The 17,752-nt window shown below is 43.5% G+C and overlaps 1 protein-coding gene across 1 annotated transcript in view; it reads right to left on the minus strand.

Moving 5' to 3' along the window:
• LOC111968512 (neuronal PAS domain-containing protein 3-like) overlaps positions 1 to 17,752 on the minus strand; it is a 47,154-nt gene that overhangs the window by 21,673 nt on the left and 7,729 nt on the right. The window contains 2 exon segments of the mRNA XM_023994140.2: positions 2,461 to 2,506; positions 2,508 to 2,577. Coding sequence (XP_023849908.2) covers positions 2,461 to 2,506; positions 2,508 to 2,577 — 116 coding nt within the window.

Genomic DNA, 17,752 nt, shown 5'->3' on the forward strand with positions numbered 1-17,752 from the left:
TTCCACCACTTCCTGTTCTTTCTCCTTTCTCTCTCTCTCTCCCTGTCTCTCTCTCCCTCTCCCTCTCCCCTTCTCTCTCTCTCTCTCTCTCCTCTCCTCTCTCTCTCTCTCTCTCTCTCTCTCTCTCTCTCTCTCTCCTCTCTCTCTCTCTCTCCTCTCCTCTCCTCTCTCTCTCTCTCTCTCTCTCTCTCTCTCAGGAAGAGCCTTAGTTCACTACCATAGCCAGCCATTATCGTCCAAGACCAACGAAAACCCAATTTTTGCGTGTCAAGTCAGACCGTCAATTTCTTTCTACCTTCTCATTCTTAGTCGCGGCAAACTTTGCTACTGCAAAATACAAATAAAGCATTGGAGAGATATATCCAATCCCGCTCCACTGCTGTTGGGTTTACCTTGAGAACACCAAAGGCATTAGGTGGGATAATGCCAGAATGAGGCCAGACACAGACAAGAGACAGACGAGAATGATATGAGATCCTTGGAGAAGATAGAGGCATCAGGATGAGGCTGGGCTCGTCCCTGTGTGTTCCTTACAGCCCATAGCATCAGCCTTAATCCTATATCTCTGTTCACACCCCAGAAGCCATACATCTTATCAACTTAATGTTGAGCTCTTGAATTTCTCTATAAAAATAATGTTAACACAGACAGCTACAATTTTTCTGACATGCTATGAATATGATGATGACTACAGGCCCGGAGAATGACATATAGAACGCCATACACTGAGTATACAAAACATTAAGAACATGAGCCAGCATCCCTTGGAACGCTTTTGATACCTTCTAGAGCTTCTGACACCTTGTGAGGGGGGGGGGGGGATGCTTCAATATCAGGATGTTGTTCTTAATGTTTTGTATATTCAGTGTATTTACAGTGCCTTCGGAAAGAATTCAGATCCCTTGACTTTTTCCACATTTTGTTACATTACAGCCTTATTCTAAAATGGATTAAATAAAACAAATCTATCTACACACATTACCCTATAATGACAAAGCAAAAACGTTTTTTTTTACATGTTAACAAATATATAATCAAAAATGAAAAACAAAAATAACTTATTTACATAAGTATTCAGACCCTTTGCTATGAGACTCGAAAATTGAGCTCAGGTGCATCATGTTTCCATTGATCATCCTTGAGATGTTTCTAAATTCAATTGATTGGACATGATTTGGAAAGGCACACACCTGTCTATATAAGGTCCCACAGTTGACAGTGCATGTCTGAGTAAAAACCAAGCCATGAAATCGAAGGAATTGTCCGTAGAGCTCAGAGACAGGATTGTGTTGAGGCACAGATCTGGGGAAGGCTACCAACACATTTCTGCAGCATTGAAGGTCCTCAAGAACACAGTGGCTTCCATCATTCTTAAATGGAAGAAGTTAAGAACCACCAAGACTCTTCCTAGAGCTGGCCGCCCGGCCAAATTGAGCAATTGGGGGAGAAGGGCCTTGGTCAGGGAGGTGGCCAAGAACACGATGGTCAGTCTGACAGAGCTCCAGAGTTCCTTTGTGGAGATGGGAGAACCTTCCAGAAAGACAACCATCTCTGCAGCACTCTACCAATTAGGCCTTTATGGTAGAGAGGCCAGACAGAAGCCACTCCTCAGTAAAAGGCACATTACAGCTCACTTGGAGATTTGCCAAAAGGCACCTAAAGGACACTCAGACCATGAGAAACAAGATTCTCTGGTCTGATGAAATCAAGATTGAACTCTTTGGCCTAAATGCCAAGCGTCACGTCTGAAGAAAACCTGGCACCATCCTTACGGTGAAGCATGGTGGTGGCAGCATGGGGGGGGGGGGGTTGTTCCTATGTTTTGTGTATACTCAGTGTGAAAATGTTTAAAATCCTTGATGAAAACCTGCTCCAGAGCGCTCAGGACCTCAGACTGGGGCGAAGGTTCACCTTCCAACAGACAATGACCATAAGCACACAGCCAAGACAACACAGGAGTGTCTCGGGACAAGTCTCTGAATGTCCTTGCATGGCCCAGCCAGAGCCCAGACTTGAACCCGATCTAACATCTCTGGAGAGACCTGAAAATAGCTGCGCAGCGACGCTCCCCATCCAACCTCAGAAAGCTTGAGAAGGATCTGCAGAAAGATTCAGAGAAAAACTCCACAAATACAGTGGTGCCAAGCTTGCCAAAGGTGCTTCAACAAAGTACTGAGTAAAAGGTCTGAATACTTAGTAAATTTGATATATTTTATTAAATTTGCAAGAATTTCAAAAACCTGTTTTTGCTTTTTCATTATGAGGTATTGTGTGTAGATTGACGAGGGGGAAAAAACGATTTAATCCATTTTTGAATAAGGCTGTAACATAACAAAATGTGGAAAACGTCAAGGGGTCTGAATACTTACCGATTTTACTGTATGTATGTAACACCATACTGCTGATGGAATGGGGATTAAAGGATCTCTGTGGCTTGGCCACTGTGCCTCTGGGTCTTACCTTATAGCCTGAAGACTTGATGTGGACACCTCTCTTGGTCAGTGTGACTCATACGGATGAAGAAGGAGCCGCGCTCTAGAGTGTTGTCTGGGAAGCAGCTGGGGCTGGTGGACTCAACTGTGGAGGCAAACACCACACACACACGGTTACTTTCATTACCTGGCCCAACATGTGTGTGTTTTGGTAGTAGTGTTTGTAGTAAGCCTAAGAGAGGTGGCGCGATATAAGTAAGATGGGCAGACGTAGTAACCTCTCAGGAGTTTCTATCATCTCCAGGTAATCTTCTAATTTGGAAAAAAAACTCAATCAAAACAACACAATACAAGTTGCCAATATAGTTGGACAATGTTTAATCATGTTCTGTAATAGGGTACAACCTCTGCTTCGTCTAACACTGTAATTTTTAAAAAGTCAAGTGCATGTTTCTCTTCACTGAGCTCAAGTGTAGTATGTATTCTCCATGAAGTACAATATTTCAATTCATGTAATGGAATACTTATTAGAGTTGATTCACGTTTTTTTTATTTGCACAAACAAACAAGCGTAACATTGTCAATGAATTACAGCTCATCTAACTCTAAACAATGATATTCATCCTTGATTCAACAAAGTTCAAGATCTTGAAGTCAATTCTAAACATACGTTTGTCATCTTTCATCTCAACGCATTTAAAAACGACCACAACTGAGGTCAGTCTGAGTCTCGGCAACAGAACACAACAAGGACACCTATTAGTCAAAGGTGAAACGGTCCATTTGTCACTCTGTGTCCCTGCGCTCCTGATCAAGGCTTAATAATCAAATGCATATTCATAACATTCAATCCATCTGGGGAGATAATATAGGTGCAGACAGGCCCGCCCCTCCTTGTCTCACTGACTGTGGTGTGTGTGTGTGTGTGTGTGTGTTTGTGTTGTGTGTGTGTGTGTTGTGTGTGTGTGTGTGTGTGTTGTGTGTGTGTGTGTGTGTGTGTGTGTTGTGTGTGTGTGTGTGTGTGTGTGTGTGTGTGTGTGAGTAGACTTGTTAAACTATACTTTTGGGGACCAGAAGCCCCACAAAAGAATAGGAAACTAAGGAAAATTGGGTTGATTATTGGGTTGATTATTGATTAAAGGCTATTTCTAAGGGGTTTAGTGTTAAGGTTAGAATTAGAGTTAGGATTAGAATTATGGTTAGGATTAAAATAAGGGTTAACGGTAAGGTTAGGAGCCTCCTGAATGGCGCAGCGATCTAAGGCACTGCTAGCGCCGTCACTACAGATCCAGGTTTGATACATGGCTTTGTCGCAGCCGGCCGCAACCGGGAGAACCCATGAGGCGGCGCACAATTGGCCCAGAGTTGTCCGGGTTAGGGGAGGGTTTGGCCGGCCGGGATGTCCTTGTCCATCGCGCACTAGCGACTCCTGGTGGCGGGCCGGGTGCATGCACTCTGACACGGTCGCCAGGTGTACGGTGTTTCCTCCAACACATTGGTGCGGCTGGCTTCCGGGTTAAGCGAGCAGGTGGTCAAGGAGCAGTGCGGGTTGTGTTTTGAGGATGCCGGCTCTCGAGCGTCGCCTCTCTAGAGTCCGTACGAGAGTTGCAGCGATGGGACAAGACTATAACTACCAATTGGATATCACAAATTGGGAAGAAAAATGTGTAAAGGTAAGGTTCAGGTTAGGAGTTAAGGTTAGGTTCAGGGTAAGGTTAGGCTTTGGGTTAAGGTTAGTGTTAGTGGTTAAGTTTAGGGTTAGGTTAGGGTAGGGTTAGGGAAAATAGGATTTTGAATGGGAATCAATGTTGCGCCCCAGGTTAGTTAAACAAGACCGTGTGTGTGTTGTGTTGTGTGTGGTGTGTGTGTGTGTGTGTGTGTGTGTGTGTGTGTGTGTGTGTGTGTGGTGTGTGTTGGTGTGTGTGATGTTTGTGTGCATGTCGTGTGTCTCCCCTGACTGTCTCTGTCCCCAAAGATGGACAGGACATTAGACAGCCTCCACTTTACTCTACAGGCAGACAGGCAGACACACAGCCATGGACAAGACTAGGAGATTACATTGAAATGGGATTACTAAAACAGCACACCTGGAAAATCCGGTTTTCTGCTACTCTGCATATAACAAGGCTGCAGTGACTTTGGGTCTCTGGAACCGGAAACAATGTGATCAGTGTAAAGGAGGAGGGTGGGGATGGAGGGATGAAGGGAGGGGTGAGGAGGCCGGGGGGGAGGGGGTGAGGGGTGGTGGTGCCATTCTCTTTCACAAGGCGACATTTTTTTCTCTTCTTTTCTGAGGACATGAATTAAATGTCATTTAAAATCTAACCAGTCCTTTATCACTCTGGGGAGAAGCCAGAGCCATGTTATATTTAGTCATTTCATTTCTTCTGATTAAATATGAATTACTATGAAATTTTGCTCATCATCTAACACAGCAGAATACGCCAACAGCTTTTTAATACACTGTATAAGCAGCAGCAGCCACAAACTTCAGCAGTAGCTCTAGGAGTTTAATTCGCCTCTCTAATCCAATCACATCAACCTTATTTCTCTTATCACAGATTCCCATTTTGAATTAAATGAGCTCATTAGTTTTAATCAAAGGCAGAGAGATCAAAACGTACACTTAAATGCTTTAGATCAGAGCTGCCAGTCAGCTGCAGAGTTCTATTTTACTAAAACACAAGATCAGAGCCTCTTCGAACTGAGAATTTTCATTAGGGAAGGAGGGAAGGCACGAGCCAACCGACTGGCCTTAAAGACACAGGGCTCTTTTTTCACCCTACGGACGTCTAACTAAAGCAACATCAGAGTCATTTGTGAGGGGTTGGGGGGGGTGGTGTGTTTCCCCACCAGTGGGCTTCTGTTAGTTGGCGGTTATGATGTGAATGTGAATTATAGACTGGGCAATTTACGAGTCAGACACGTCGAACGCCATTGCAATACTTTCTTCATCAAACTAATGATAATATCTGGTCTGTTGGAGCATTACTCTGATTATTATAGTGTGGAGTGGCACAGGGGATCATTTGTGTTCCTAGATAGAGAGGCTGATTTCACATGATAGTGTATTCGTCCCAAATGGCACCCTAATCCCTTTATAGTGCGCTACTTTTGAGACTTTGGTCAAAATGAGTGCACTATATAGGGGAAAGGGTGCCATTTGGGACACACTCGTGGTTCTATTGCGAGGGCAGCCCCAGCCCAATGAATGGTTTTGATACTGCATGGGAGAATAATGATTTACTGTACTGTAGGTATGTGTTATAGGGTTGTAATACATGAAGTACCGTGCTAACACGTAAACCATAGAGTGATTACCACCTAATCGTTTGGTCAAGTGACCATATTGAGATCCATGCATGTTTATGTTGATAGTAAAAAGAGAGCAGTGCGCAAATCTTGAAAAGTTAATGTAGCCTACCACATTTTTACATGTAGAGTAAGCAGCCGTCAAACATCAAGTGCCAGAGCACTTTGCAGTGAAATGTGAAACTATACAAGACAATAAGCTTTACAAGCCTGGATCTAATATAAAAAATGACACCATAAAAGATTACTTCTTAAAAAGAAAAAAGAATTTGTGAGCATAATTTACGGTTTGGCAGGGTCTGCCGGTCTGGATTAATTTTCCTGATGAAAGCCCTCAGAATGAACCATCTCTGTGTGTAAGTGATGAGACTTTAAAAGTATTACTTTCTGTGCTGTGGTGTTGATTGTTGACCATCATCAATAACCCACTGGCAGTTCTTTAGCCCCCTGTTGCTCCTCTCCTCTCCCTGACAACCCCCGTCACCATACCATTTCTACACACCTGGGACGACTCAGAGGAGGAAGCTGCTACAAAGCCAAGACACTTCTACAAGCTACAAGCTCCCTGTCTTAAATGACTTATATGCCTTAGCGAGGCTCCCCTACTCCGGCTGCTAATATTCCTCAATTTACATTTATATAAATATTAGTACCAATTCAAAGCGTCAAGCATTTAACGCACAGATAAATCAAGATAAAGTGTATAGCCCATGGCTCAGGCTCAGTGTGTCTGTCCTCCATATCTAGATGCGGGGAGGTCCTTGTCTCGCCCCGCTCTGATGAATGAGGGCCTCTCTCTGTACATTAGTAATGATATATAATGCACCAGGCCCTGTACTAATTGGAAAGGCTCTGCTGGCTGGCTCCATATTGAGAGGTAGAGGGTGATTTTTCAATACAGCTCGCCTTTGTGTTTGGGAGAGAAAGTGTGTGTGTGTGGTGTGTGTGTGTTGTGTGTGTGTGTGTGTGTGTGGGTGTGGTGTGTGTGGTGTGTGTGTGTGTGTGGTGTGTGTTGTGTTTAATGTGTGAGCGGGATGTGAAACATACAGAGAGAGACTTGTATTGTAATGGCACCTTTAATAATTAGAGGTTGACAGGAAAAATGCCGTGACGCACCTTGTCCTCCTCTGTCACTTGTGCCTCCTATCCTCTACACCCAGTAACCCTCTAGCCAACAATCCCAGGGAGGGAGATGAATTAAAAACATACAGCTGTACCATGCATCATTTCAGGCAGTGACATTCAAAAGAAATTTCCTGTATGGCGAATTCAAGATATCAACTAATAATTGAGGTACTGTGACAGGTGTCCAGCTTTACAGTGGGAGTGGAAAGGGTGAATACGTTCTGTATTTCTCTCAAGAGTGGAAAACTGGATTCATGTATCTTTTTGCATCAAGGTCAATATCATTCTTAAATGGTTGCCAATAGACGCCATTTCAACATCATGCAATGCCACTGAGACGGCTAGTGGTGGGAATCTGTACATATCATACAGAGCTGTGCTCTCCCTACAGGACCCCCTGAGACCTTTCAAGAGGCACCTCTTATATTGTAATACAATACAATAGCTGCATTTCCTTGACGGCCATGTTCGCTCTCCATCACTAAGTGTGCCCAGCCACTTTGCTGATTTCACAATACATCTCTGAAGATAAATTACGATAAACAGAAGCAAATATGTTCCAATATGTTTCTCCTAGACCAAGTGATTACGTTAATTGATGAAAACACATTTTTCCAACCAAACATGGAGCACCTCTAATATAGTTGAATAAAGTGGTGATATGCCTTGGTTGACAATACAGAAAGTATAGGATACAAAAGGTGTTTCTAAGAGTAATTTCTACATGATATACACTGAATAATAAAAACTGAAGTACCAACGTGACTAAACCAGCAACAAGGAAAAATACTTTGTTTGAAAACTAAACTTCCAAAGGTTTTCCCTGAAATATTCTCTAAACCACCCTACATGTACATAGTGCCAATATGATAACTACAACATGACAAACCATGAGTATAAATATACTCATATAAGGGTCTACTCATAAATATATCCTTTATAAACTGGCCTGTTCGCATTGGCTTGGAAAACTAAACTTCCAACGATTTCCCCTAAAACACTCTCTAGATCTTCTCTCTATTTGAGAGCCGTATCTATCTAAGCTGGAACCCCACCTGAGTCACCATGTCAAGCGCTAGATGAAGGCAACATGAGGCGTGCTTACAGGCGTACGTTTACAGCCAAATGGAAGGATTAAACGCTAACGCAACAACGATCAACACAGCAGATCAATTTGGAGGTGCAAATAAAGCTGAAAGGCCCCGAAGAGTGAAGTGATAATTAAATCCCAAGTTGTAAATGCTCTTTAAAAGGTTTTCTCTCAAATTGACATAAATCCCTTCAAATTAATTTATTATTCCAATCAGGGAGCTACAGCCATATAGTCCATCAACGTGAATAACAAAAACAGGGGTCTTGTTGACTAACTAACAATCATTTCTATTGTGTCTATTAAAATGTAAAAGGCTAAATCAGAAGCCAAACGAGTTTGTCATTAAAAGAACTGAGGATGAATATTGATCTCTTCAACATCACGTTTTCAGATGCCCAGCCCCCATCTACATGCTGTTTAACGTATCAGACCAGACTTCATAGAGACCTTCCATACACTGATTATGGTTATCCCAACCACAAATACAGTACCAGTCAAAAGTTTGGACACACCTACTCATTCAAGAGTTTTTCTTATTTTTTTTTTACTATTTTCTACACTGCAGACATCAAAGCTATGAAATAACACATATGGAATCATGTAGTTACCAGAAAAGTGTTAAACAAATCTAAATATATTTTATATTTGAGATTCTTCAAAGTAGCCACCCTTTGCCTTGATGACAGCTTTGCACACTCTTGGCATTCTCTCAACCAGTTTCATGAGGTAGTCACCTGGAATGCATTTCAATGAACAGGTGTGCCTTGCTAACAATTTATTTGTGGAATTCTTTTCCTTCTTAATGCATTTGAGCCAATCAGTTGTGTTGTGACAAGGTAGGGGTGGTATACAGAAGATAGCCCTATTTGGTAAAAGACCAAGTCCATATTATGGCAAGAACAGCGCAAAAAAGCAGAGAAACAACAGTCCATCATTACTTTAAGACATGAAGGTCAGTCAATACGGAAAATTTCAAGAACTTTGAAAGTTTCAAGTGCAGTCGCAAAAACCATCAAGCGCTATAAAGAAACTGGCTCTCATGAGGACTGCCACAGGAAAAGAAGACGCAGAGTTACCTCCGCTGCAGAGGATAAGTTCATTAGAGCCTCAGAAATTGCAGCCCAAATAAATGCTTCACAGAGTTGAAGTAACAGACACATCTTAACATGAACTGTTCCGAGGAGACTGTGTGAAGCAGTGGTAGAGCAATGGCGCCGGAGAAGAAGGCTGATGTTTTACGTGTCCCCAACCGATTGGGTTTTTTGTTTGTTTATTTGCGTTGTTTGCAACTTTTTTTCTCTCTTATTTTGTACATAATGTTGCTGCTACCGTCTCTTATGACCGAAAATAACTTCTGGAGATCAGGACTGCGATTACTCACCACGGACTGGGAGAATCCTTTTTTTCCTTTAACAAGTCCAACGCGAATGATATACTGCTTTCTCGGGAACAGGCCCAGATCCCTGTCATTTGCGTGAAGAGGAGGCGGAGAAAAAGGGGCCAGAGGGCGGGCTGCCTTCTTAGAATTCGTAGGCGATCGAATAAACCTCCTCTTCCTTCCATTCTGCTAGAAAACGTACAATCTTTGGAGAATAAAATAGATGACCTACGCGGAAGATTAAACTACCAACGGGACATTCAAAACTGTAATATCTTATGCTTCACATAGTCGTGGCTAAAGGACAACACTGTCAACATACAGCTGGCTGGTTATACGCTGTACCGGCAGGATAGAACAGCGGCGTCTGGAAAGACAAGGGGCGGCGGACTATGTATTTTTGTAAATAACAGCTGGTGCACGATATCTAAGGAAGTCTCGAGCTATTGCTCGCCTGAGGCAGAGTATCTCATGATAAGCTGCAGACCACACTATCTACCTAGAGAGTTTTCATCTGTATTTTCGTAGCTGTTTACATACCACCACAGTCAGAGGCTGGCACTAAGACAGCATTGAATGAGCTGTATTCCGCCATAAGCAAACAAGAAAATGCTCACCCAGAGGCAGCGCTCCTTGTAGCCGGGGACTTTAATGCAGGGAAACTTAAATTCGTTTTCCCTCATTTCTATCAGCATGTTAAATGTGCAACCAGAGGGAAAACACTCTGGTTCACCTTTACTCCACACACAGAGACACATACAAAGCTCTCCCTCGCCCTCCATTCGCCAAATCTGACCATAATTTTATCCTCCTGATTCCTGCTAACAAGCAAAAATTAAAGCAGGAAGCACCAGTGACTAGATCAATAAAAAAGTGGTCAGATGAAGCAGATGCTAAGCTACAGGACAGTTTTGCTAGCACAGACTGGAATATGTTCCGGGATTCCTCCGATGGCATTGAGGAGTACACCACATCAGCCATTGGCTTTATCAATAAGTGCATTGAGGACGTCGCCCCCATAGTGACAGTACGTACATAACCCAACCAGAAGCCATGGATTACAGGCAACATCCGCACTGAGCTAAAGGCTAGAGCTGCCGCTTTCAAGGAGCGGGACTCTAACCTGGAAGCTTATAAGAAATCGCGCTATGCACTCCGAAGAACCATCAAACAGGCAAAGCGTCAATACAAGACTAAGATCGAATCGTACTACACCGGCTCTGACGCTCGTCGGACTACAAAGGGAAGCACAGCTGAGAGTGTACTGCGGGCATGCACTGAACAAGTGGCAAGTGTCTTCACTGACATTTTCAACCTCTCACTGTCCGAGTCTGTAATACCAACATGTTTTAAGCAGACCACCATAGTCCCTGTGCCCAAGAACACTAAGGTAACCTGCCTAAATGACTACATGACCCATAGTACTCACGTCTGTAGCCATGAAGTGCTTTGAAAGGCTGGTCATGTCTCACATCAACACCATCATCCCAGAAACCCTAGATCCACTCCATTTTGCATACCGCCCCAACAAATCCACAGATGATGCAATCTCTATTGCCCTCCACACTGCCCTTTCCCACCTGGACAAAAGGAACACCTATGTGAGAATGATATTCATTGACTACAGCTTGGCATTCAACACCATAGTGCCCTCAAAGCTCATCAATAAACTAAGGACCCTGGGACTAAACACCTCCCTCTGCAACTGGATCCTGATGGGCCGTCCCCAGGTGGTAAGTGTAGGTAACAACACATCTGCCAAGCTGATCCTCAACACAGGGGCCCCTCAGGGCGTCTGCTCAGTCCCCTCCTGTACTCCCTGTTCACTCAAGGCTGCACAGCCAGGCGAAACTCCAACACCATCATTAAGTTTGCCAATGACACAACAGTGGTAGGCCTGATCACCAACAACGACGAGACAGAGACCTGGCCATGTGGTGGAGGTCAGAGACCTGGTTGTGTGGTGCCAGGACAACAACCTCTCCCTCAACGTGATCAAGACAAAGGAGATGATTGTGGACTAAAAGAAAAAGAGGACTGAGCATGCCCCCATTCTCATCGACGAGGCTGCAGTGGAGCAGGTTGAGAGCTTCAAGTTCCTTGGTGTCCACATCACCAACAAACTAACATGGTCCAAGCACACCAAGACAGTCGTGAAGAGGGCACGATAAAACCTATTCCAACTCAGGAGACTGAAAAGATTTGGTATGAGTCCTCAGATCCTCAAAAGGTTCTACAGCTGCACCATCGAGAGCATCCTGACTGGTTGCATCACTGCCTGATATGGCAACTGCTCGGCCTCCGACCGCAAGGCTCTACAGAGGGTCGTGCGAACGGTCCAGTACATCACTGGGGCCAAGCTTCCTGCCATCCAGGACCTCTATACCAGGCGGTGTCAGAGGAAGGCCCTAAAAATAGTCAAAGACTCTAGCCACCCCAGCAGTGACTGTTCTCTCTGCTACTGCACGGCAAGCGGTACCCGAGCGCCAAGTCTAGGTCCAAGAGGCTTCTAAACAGATTCTACCCACAAGCCACAAGACTGCTGAACATCTAATCGAATGGCTACCCAGACTAGTTGCATTGCCCACCCCCCCTCTTTTACACCGCTGCTACTCTGTTATTATCATCTATACATAGTCCCTTTAATAACTTTACCTACATGTACATATTACCTCAACTAACCGGTGCCCCCGCACATTGACTCTGTACCGGTACCCCCCTGTATATAGTCTCGCAATTGTTATTTTACTGCTGCTCTTTAATTACTTGTTACTTTTATTTCTTTTTCTTATCCGTATTTTTTTTAACTGCATTGTATGTTAGGGGTTCGTAAGTAAGCATTTCACTGTAAGGTCTAAACCTGTTGTATTCGGCGCATGTGACTAATAAAATTTGATTTGATTGATTTGATTTGAATCAGGCCTTCATGATCGAATTGCTGCACAGAAACCACTTCTAAAGGACACCAATAAGAAGAAGAGACTTGCTTGGGTCAAGAAACACGAGCAATGGACATTAGACCGGTGTAAATCTGTCCTTTGGTCTGATGAGTTCAAATTTGAGATTTTTGGTTCCAACCGCCATGTCTTTGTGAGACGCAGAGTAGGTGAATGGATTATCTCCACATGTGTGGTTCCTGTGATGCATGGAGGAGGAGGTGTGATGGTGCTTTGGGGGTGCTTTTTCTGGTGACACTGTCAGTGATTTATTTAGAATTCAAGGCACACTTAACCAGCATGGCTACCAAAGCATTCTGCAGCGATACACCATCACATCTGGTTTGCGCTTAGTGGGACTATCATTTATTTTCAGCAGGACAATGACCCAACACACCTCCAGACTGTGTAAGGGCTATTTGACCAAGAAGGAGAGTGATAGAGTGCTGCATCAGATGACCTGGCCTCCACAATCACCTGACCTCAACTCAATTGAGATGGTTTGGGATGAGTTGAACAGCAGAGTGAAGGAAAGTCAGCCAACAAGTGCTCAGCTTTTCCAAGACCGTTGGAAAAGCATTCCAGGTGAAGCTGGTTGAGAGATTTCCAAGTGTGTGCAAAGATGTCATCAAGGCAAAGGGTGGCTACTTTGAGGAATCTAAAATCTAAAATATATTTTTATATAATAACACTTTTTTGGTTACTACATGATTCCATATGTGTTATTTCATAGTTTTTATGTCTTCACTATTATTCTACAATGTAGAAAATAGTAAATAATAAAGAAAAACCCTTGAATGAGTAGGTGTGTCCCAACTTTTGACTGGTACTGTATGTCCATCTAGACAAGTGAAGATTAATTTTATTGTCCCTGAATGGACATTTGTCCAAGGGAGCTCCTCCCTGTCCTGTAACTGTATATACATACAGCCATAGCCAGTGGTCAGATAACATGCTCCCCTAGACATCTCCAGCCTGCCACCCTGTGGGGGAGCACAGGACAGGGGAGCACGGGGCGATGTGACCCAGGCCCATCCATTATTAATATGGTAATGGAGGTGACGCGCTGATATGGCGGTCCAGTTGTTATCAGCTGCAGGTCACTGTAGCCCCATGTCCACGCTGCGTCCCAAATAGCACAATATTCCCTACATAGTGCACTACTTTTGACAGTCAACACCAGATAAATGGCCTGCTCTGTTCTTTTCTCATGACTTGGCTGCTTACGTGATTTGAAATGAAAGCGAGACGCTGAGGTGAGGGTGAGGTGGTGGGTGTCAGATTGAAAGCTAGATGGAGTAGATGAAGGTGTGTGTTTCTTCTTCCCTTATCATAACGGCCCACCCTGAGTGTGACATAACAGTGCAGGGGGAGATGGTGGCAATGGGGAGGGTTGAGTGTGTCTTGTCATGGCTGCATTTAGGAGGTTGCTGGCCCGCTGCTAATCACAGGTAGCCTGGTTTAACCAGACTGAACGCTGTGCTCAACAGTGAAACATAGGGAAATTAGTTATGCCAGGCTAGATCTCAGGGAGTTCGCTAGGGTGTTGGAGGAAGAGGTGAATGGATCAGACAGAGTAGATGTACAGGATGGAACTGGATGGAACTGGACGGAACAGGACGGAAGAGGATGATACAGGACGGAACAGGACGGAACAGGACGGAACAGGATGGAACGAGACAGAACAGGACAGAACAGGACAGAATAGGACGGAAAGGACGGAACAGCAATAACACTTGTCAAGACAGAGACTCTAGTCACAACTAATGAACATGGGATGAGAAGATAAACAGAGACAGGGCTACTTACTGTGTAGTGCCTAGTACAGCACTGACTCCAGCATATGAAAGACATAGAGATAGCCAGGGATTTGTGTTCATTTATGATTGCGAACATGAAACCGTTCTGAAAACTGGTTTGCTCATTGCCAGTCGTTTAAGTTAATCAATGTTGTGCTGCCGAGGAAACGTATAATCACGCGGGATAGTGGACTGGACTTCACTCTTGAGTGGTTCAGAATGAGAATAAATAGGTGAAGCCTCGAGCTGCAGATGGTCGGTCTATTGGTGTGATAATAGATACAAAAAAAGCACAAGGGATGTATTAGAAAGGAAATCGTATTTGTCTTTTTCTAAAAAAGAAAAAAACCATGAAAATGCACTTTATGAATCGACAGCCTCTAATGACAGTCTAATCAAGTTGATAGAATTTGGCATATCATTTTAGCCTTCCCCTCTTCCTATCCGCCCGCCGCCCCTCCCCAGTCAAAGTCCTTTTCTTTAATCAAGTTGCAGGAGAGACAGAGAGCGCTTGGCACTGGGGGCTCGGAGGTTGCAGATGGCTGCTATACTCCAAAATGTTCAAGCTTGACTGACCCATTTCATCAGCTCTGTCAAAGCCTTGCACTGATACATGTTGACAACATTTAATCTTAAAAATGGAAAGAAATGAATTAATATGCAAATTCCATCAGCTTTGTAATAAAAATGTCCTTGAAAAAACGGAGAACTCCACCCCAGAGGAATAGTGTGAATTATCCCAGCTCCGTTGTTCTATAAGTTAGTCTGAGGTACACAAGTCCACCAGGAAATCAGTGCGGATCTGACTGGGAAATAATTATGATGGAAGAACAAAACACTAGCAGGTTGAATAAATGGAACAACATGGGAAAAGGCCTGCTACTCTTTGTTATTCACTTTGAATTAATAGGATTAGTTTCCCTTTCAGATCCATATACACCTAAAAATCAACACCTCCCTATCACACCAAGGTGTGTGTATTTGCGTGTGTGTGTGTGTGTGTGTGTGTGTGTGTGTGTGTGTGTTGTGTGTGTGTGTGTGTGTGTGTGTGTGTGTGTGTGTGTGTGTGTGTGTGTGTGTGTGTGTGTAGGTGTGTAGGTGTGTGTGTGCCTGCGTGCGTGCGTGCGTGCGTGAGAGAGAGAGAGAAGTGTTGTACGCATACAATTAAAATTTTAGGCAAGTGCACGGAGGACACTGTGGGGAAAAAGAGACATTTTCTCATTCTTCATGAGCTGCAATAGTCTACGGGGACAGAATCTTACAAGACAAAGATTACCCATACAAAAGAAGCAGGTGGCTACAGCCAGTTCTCAAGTGGAATTAGCTGAACTATGGGACCTAATTATCTGTGGAGAACCAACGTATAACGAAGGAGAGAAACTTGACTGTTTGAAGGACAAATGATTAATTAAAAAGAACACCTCTCCTAAATTCTGATCTGTGGACAAACGAACCGGTGTCGGTGAAACCCTCAGTGGAATGCCAACCATTGACTAACACACTAATAACATTTACCGGGCTATGCCTGTATGGCTGATAACTAGCAAATGAAGCCAGCGACAAAGTAGACAAAGACATGTATTTCCAAGGTCACAACGACCTTGTTAACTAGAATATAAACAGAGAAGCTATCGCACAACATCATTCTAACAGTTGTCTACTCCCAAAAGATCCCTTGTCTCGTTACATTTTTCGCAACTGTCTTTTTGTCCGCGTTTTACCATGCCATTATTGTAGATCTTGCTTCTTTATACTTCACTCTGCAGGTAACGCTAGCGAGATCGTCGGTGTTCTGTCGTTAAATGCGTTTTTTCTCCTCACAGGACAGACAGATGTGTATTATCAATGTGTGTTTGTGTTGGACACTCTTTGCTCCACGCCTTCGCTCCCTACTTTTAATGGGCTTTTGAAGACTACCACGATTAAGGTAGAAGACAAAGACAGGATGAAGGGGAAGACAGTAGGGGGCTGCATCCCAAATGGCAACCTATTCCTTATATAGTACACTACTTTTGACCAGGGCCTATAGGGTGCCATTTGAGACGTAAGGAGTGTTGAGCGCTAGCAAGCTGGCGCACAAACCTGGCCCTATATTTTATTTAAGACACAGTACATCATCACAGGAGTCCTATAGGAACAGACTCTACACACCATCATGCAATTATGAATATTGACATCCCATGTAGATACTGTCAGTCTCTTTGATGGAAAATATTCAGATTCCATTAGATAAAGAGTAGCTTTGAAATCATTTCTACCCTATTAAAATAGGGTTTGAATTTGCCAACTGTCTGATAACAAATGAAATGCAAACTGCCTGAGAATTGGATTGTATGTTAACACGGAATACATTTTTTGCACCACATAAGATAATCTTATGATTATACCAAACTGCTGTGCCTCCCTTGACACTTTACTCTGGGTTTGAGCCTTCAGGTGCAGATTTTATACACTGTATGAGTGTGAAGAAATCAAATACAAAATACCCATACTAAATGTAATTGCTAAACATAAACTAAATGTAAAGTCATTCTAACCAAAAGTGCTATGGTTTCAGTGCTCACAACACAGTCATTTTTATGGAAGAAATAGCTAGTCCTCTTTTAACATGTCATTGACACGTTTAAAAACCCCATCTCTGTTTTAAAAGGGTCACTCGTTGCTTCTGTCCTCTCAACAATAGAACAAGCTTTTTCCTTCCCCACACTCCATCCCCCTTATACACCCCTCCACACCCTCTCTCTACTAAGCCCTCTCCCTTTCCCCCTCTCTCTCCCTCTCTCCACTCTTTCTATAACCCCTATCTCCTTCTCTCTCTCCCCCTCTCCCCACTCTCTTTCTTAACCCCTATCTCCATCTCTCTCTCACCCACTCTTTTAACCCCCCTCTCCTTCTCTCTCCTCCAAACTCTCCCTTCTTCTCCCTCCCTGCAACAGCTCCCGGCCAGCCCTGGAAGATCAGAGCAGCTGTAAAATAATGAAAAATGTGCAATCCTTGTGGGACATTGCTTGTGCACACACACCTCAGCCCAGGCATTCATCATTCGCCAGGTATTGTCAGTGAAAGTTTAATTGCATAAACACTCTGTAACTGTCCTGTCATATTTCTTGTCAGCCTGGATTCTCTCTCTGGGCTCACTATCTCACAAAACTATAATTGAATTGCTACCGAATCACATCGATGCTGACGGGAGGAGGGGGACCTTATGAATAGAATTTGTTTCCTATCAGCAGGTTTGACAAATTGTGTCACGAGGAAGAGCAGAAGCGATAATTTCCCAGTTTATTGGGAGTAGACCCGTTTGCTGTTTGTTGTTATCTACTACCGGGTCTTATAAGCACCTAGTTAAACAAAAAAATATATATGAAATTTAGGCCCAACAAAAAGCAATTCAGCTCTGAGAGAGGGCAGTCTAAATAGTGCACAAAGCTGCAAATAAGGCCTTTATTTACTCCTGTGAATGATCTAAAATATGTATTTAAAAGGGAGGAAAGTCAGATTGCAGCAGCAGTTCCTTTTCTATGAATAAATGCCTGAGAAACACAGTGACCCATCTTGCCTATAAGAGCTTAACAGAATACCAATGCATTCCTACCCAGTTAGACAGAGTCATTCAGACATCCCAATATTTCATGTCTGATAAGTTAATACTCCCAATGTACAATTCTAGAAGGCCG

This window comes from Salvelinus sp. IW2-2015, linkage group LG9 (assembly GCF_002910315.2).
Source record: "Salvelinus sp. IW2-2015 linkage group LG9, ASM291031v2, whole genome shotgun sequence".
Lineage (NCBI taxonomy): Eukaryota > Metazoa > Chordata > Actinopteri > Salmoniformes > Salmonidae > Salvelinus > Salvelinus sp. IW2-2015.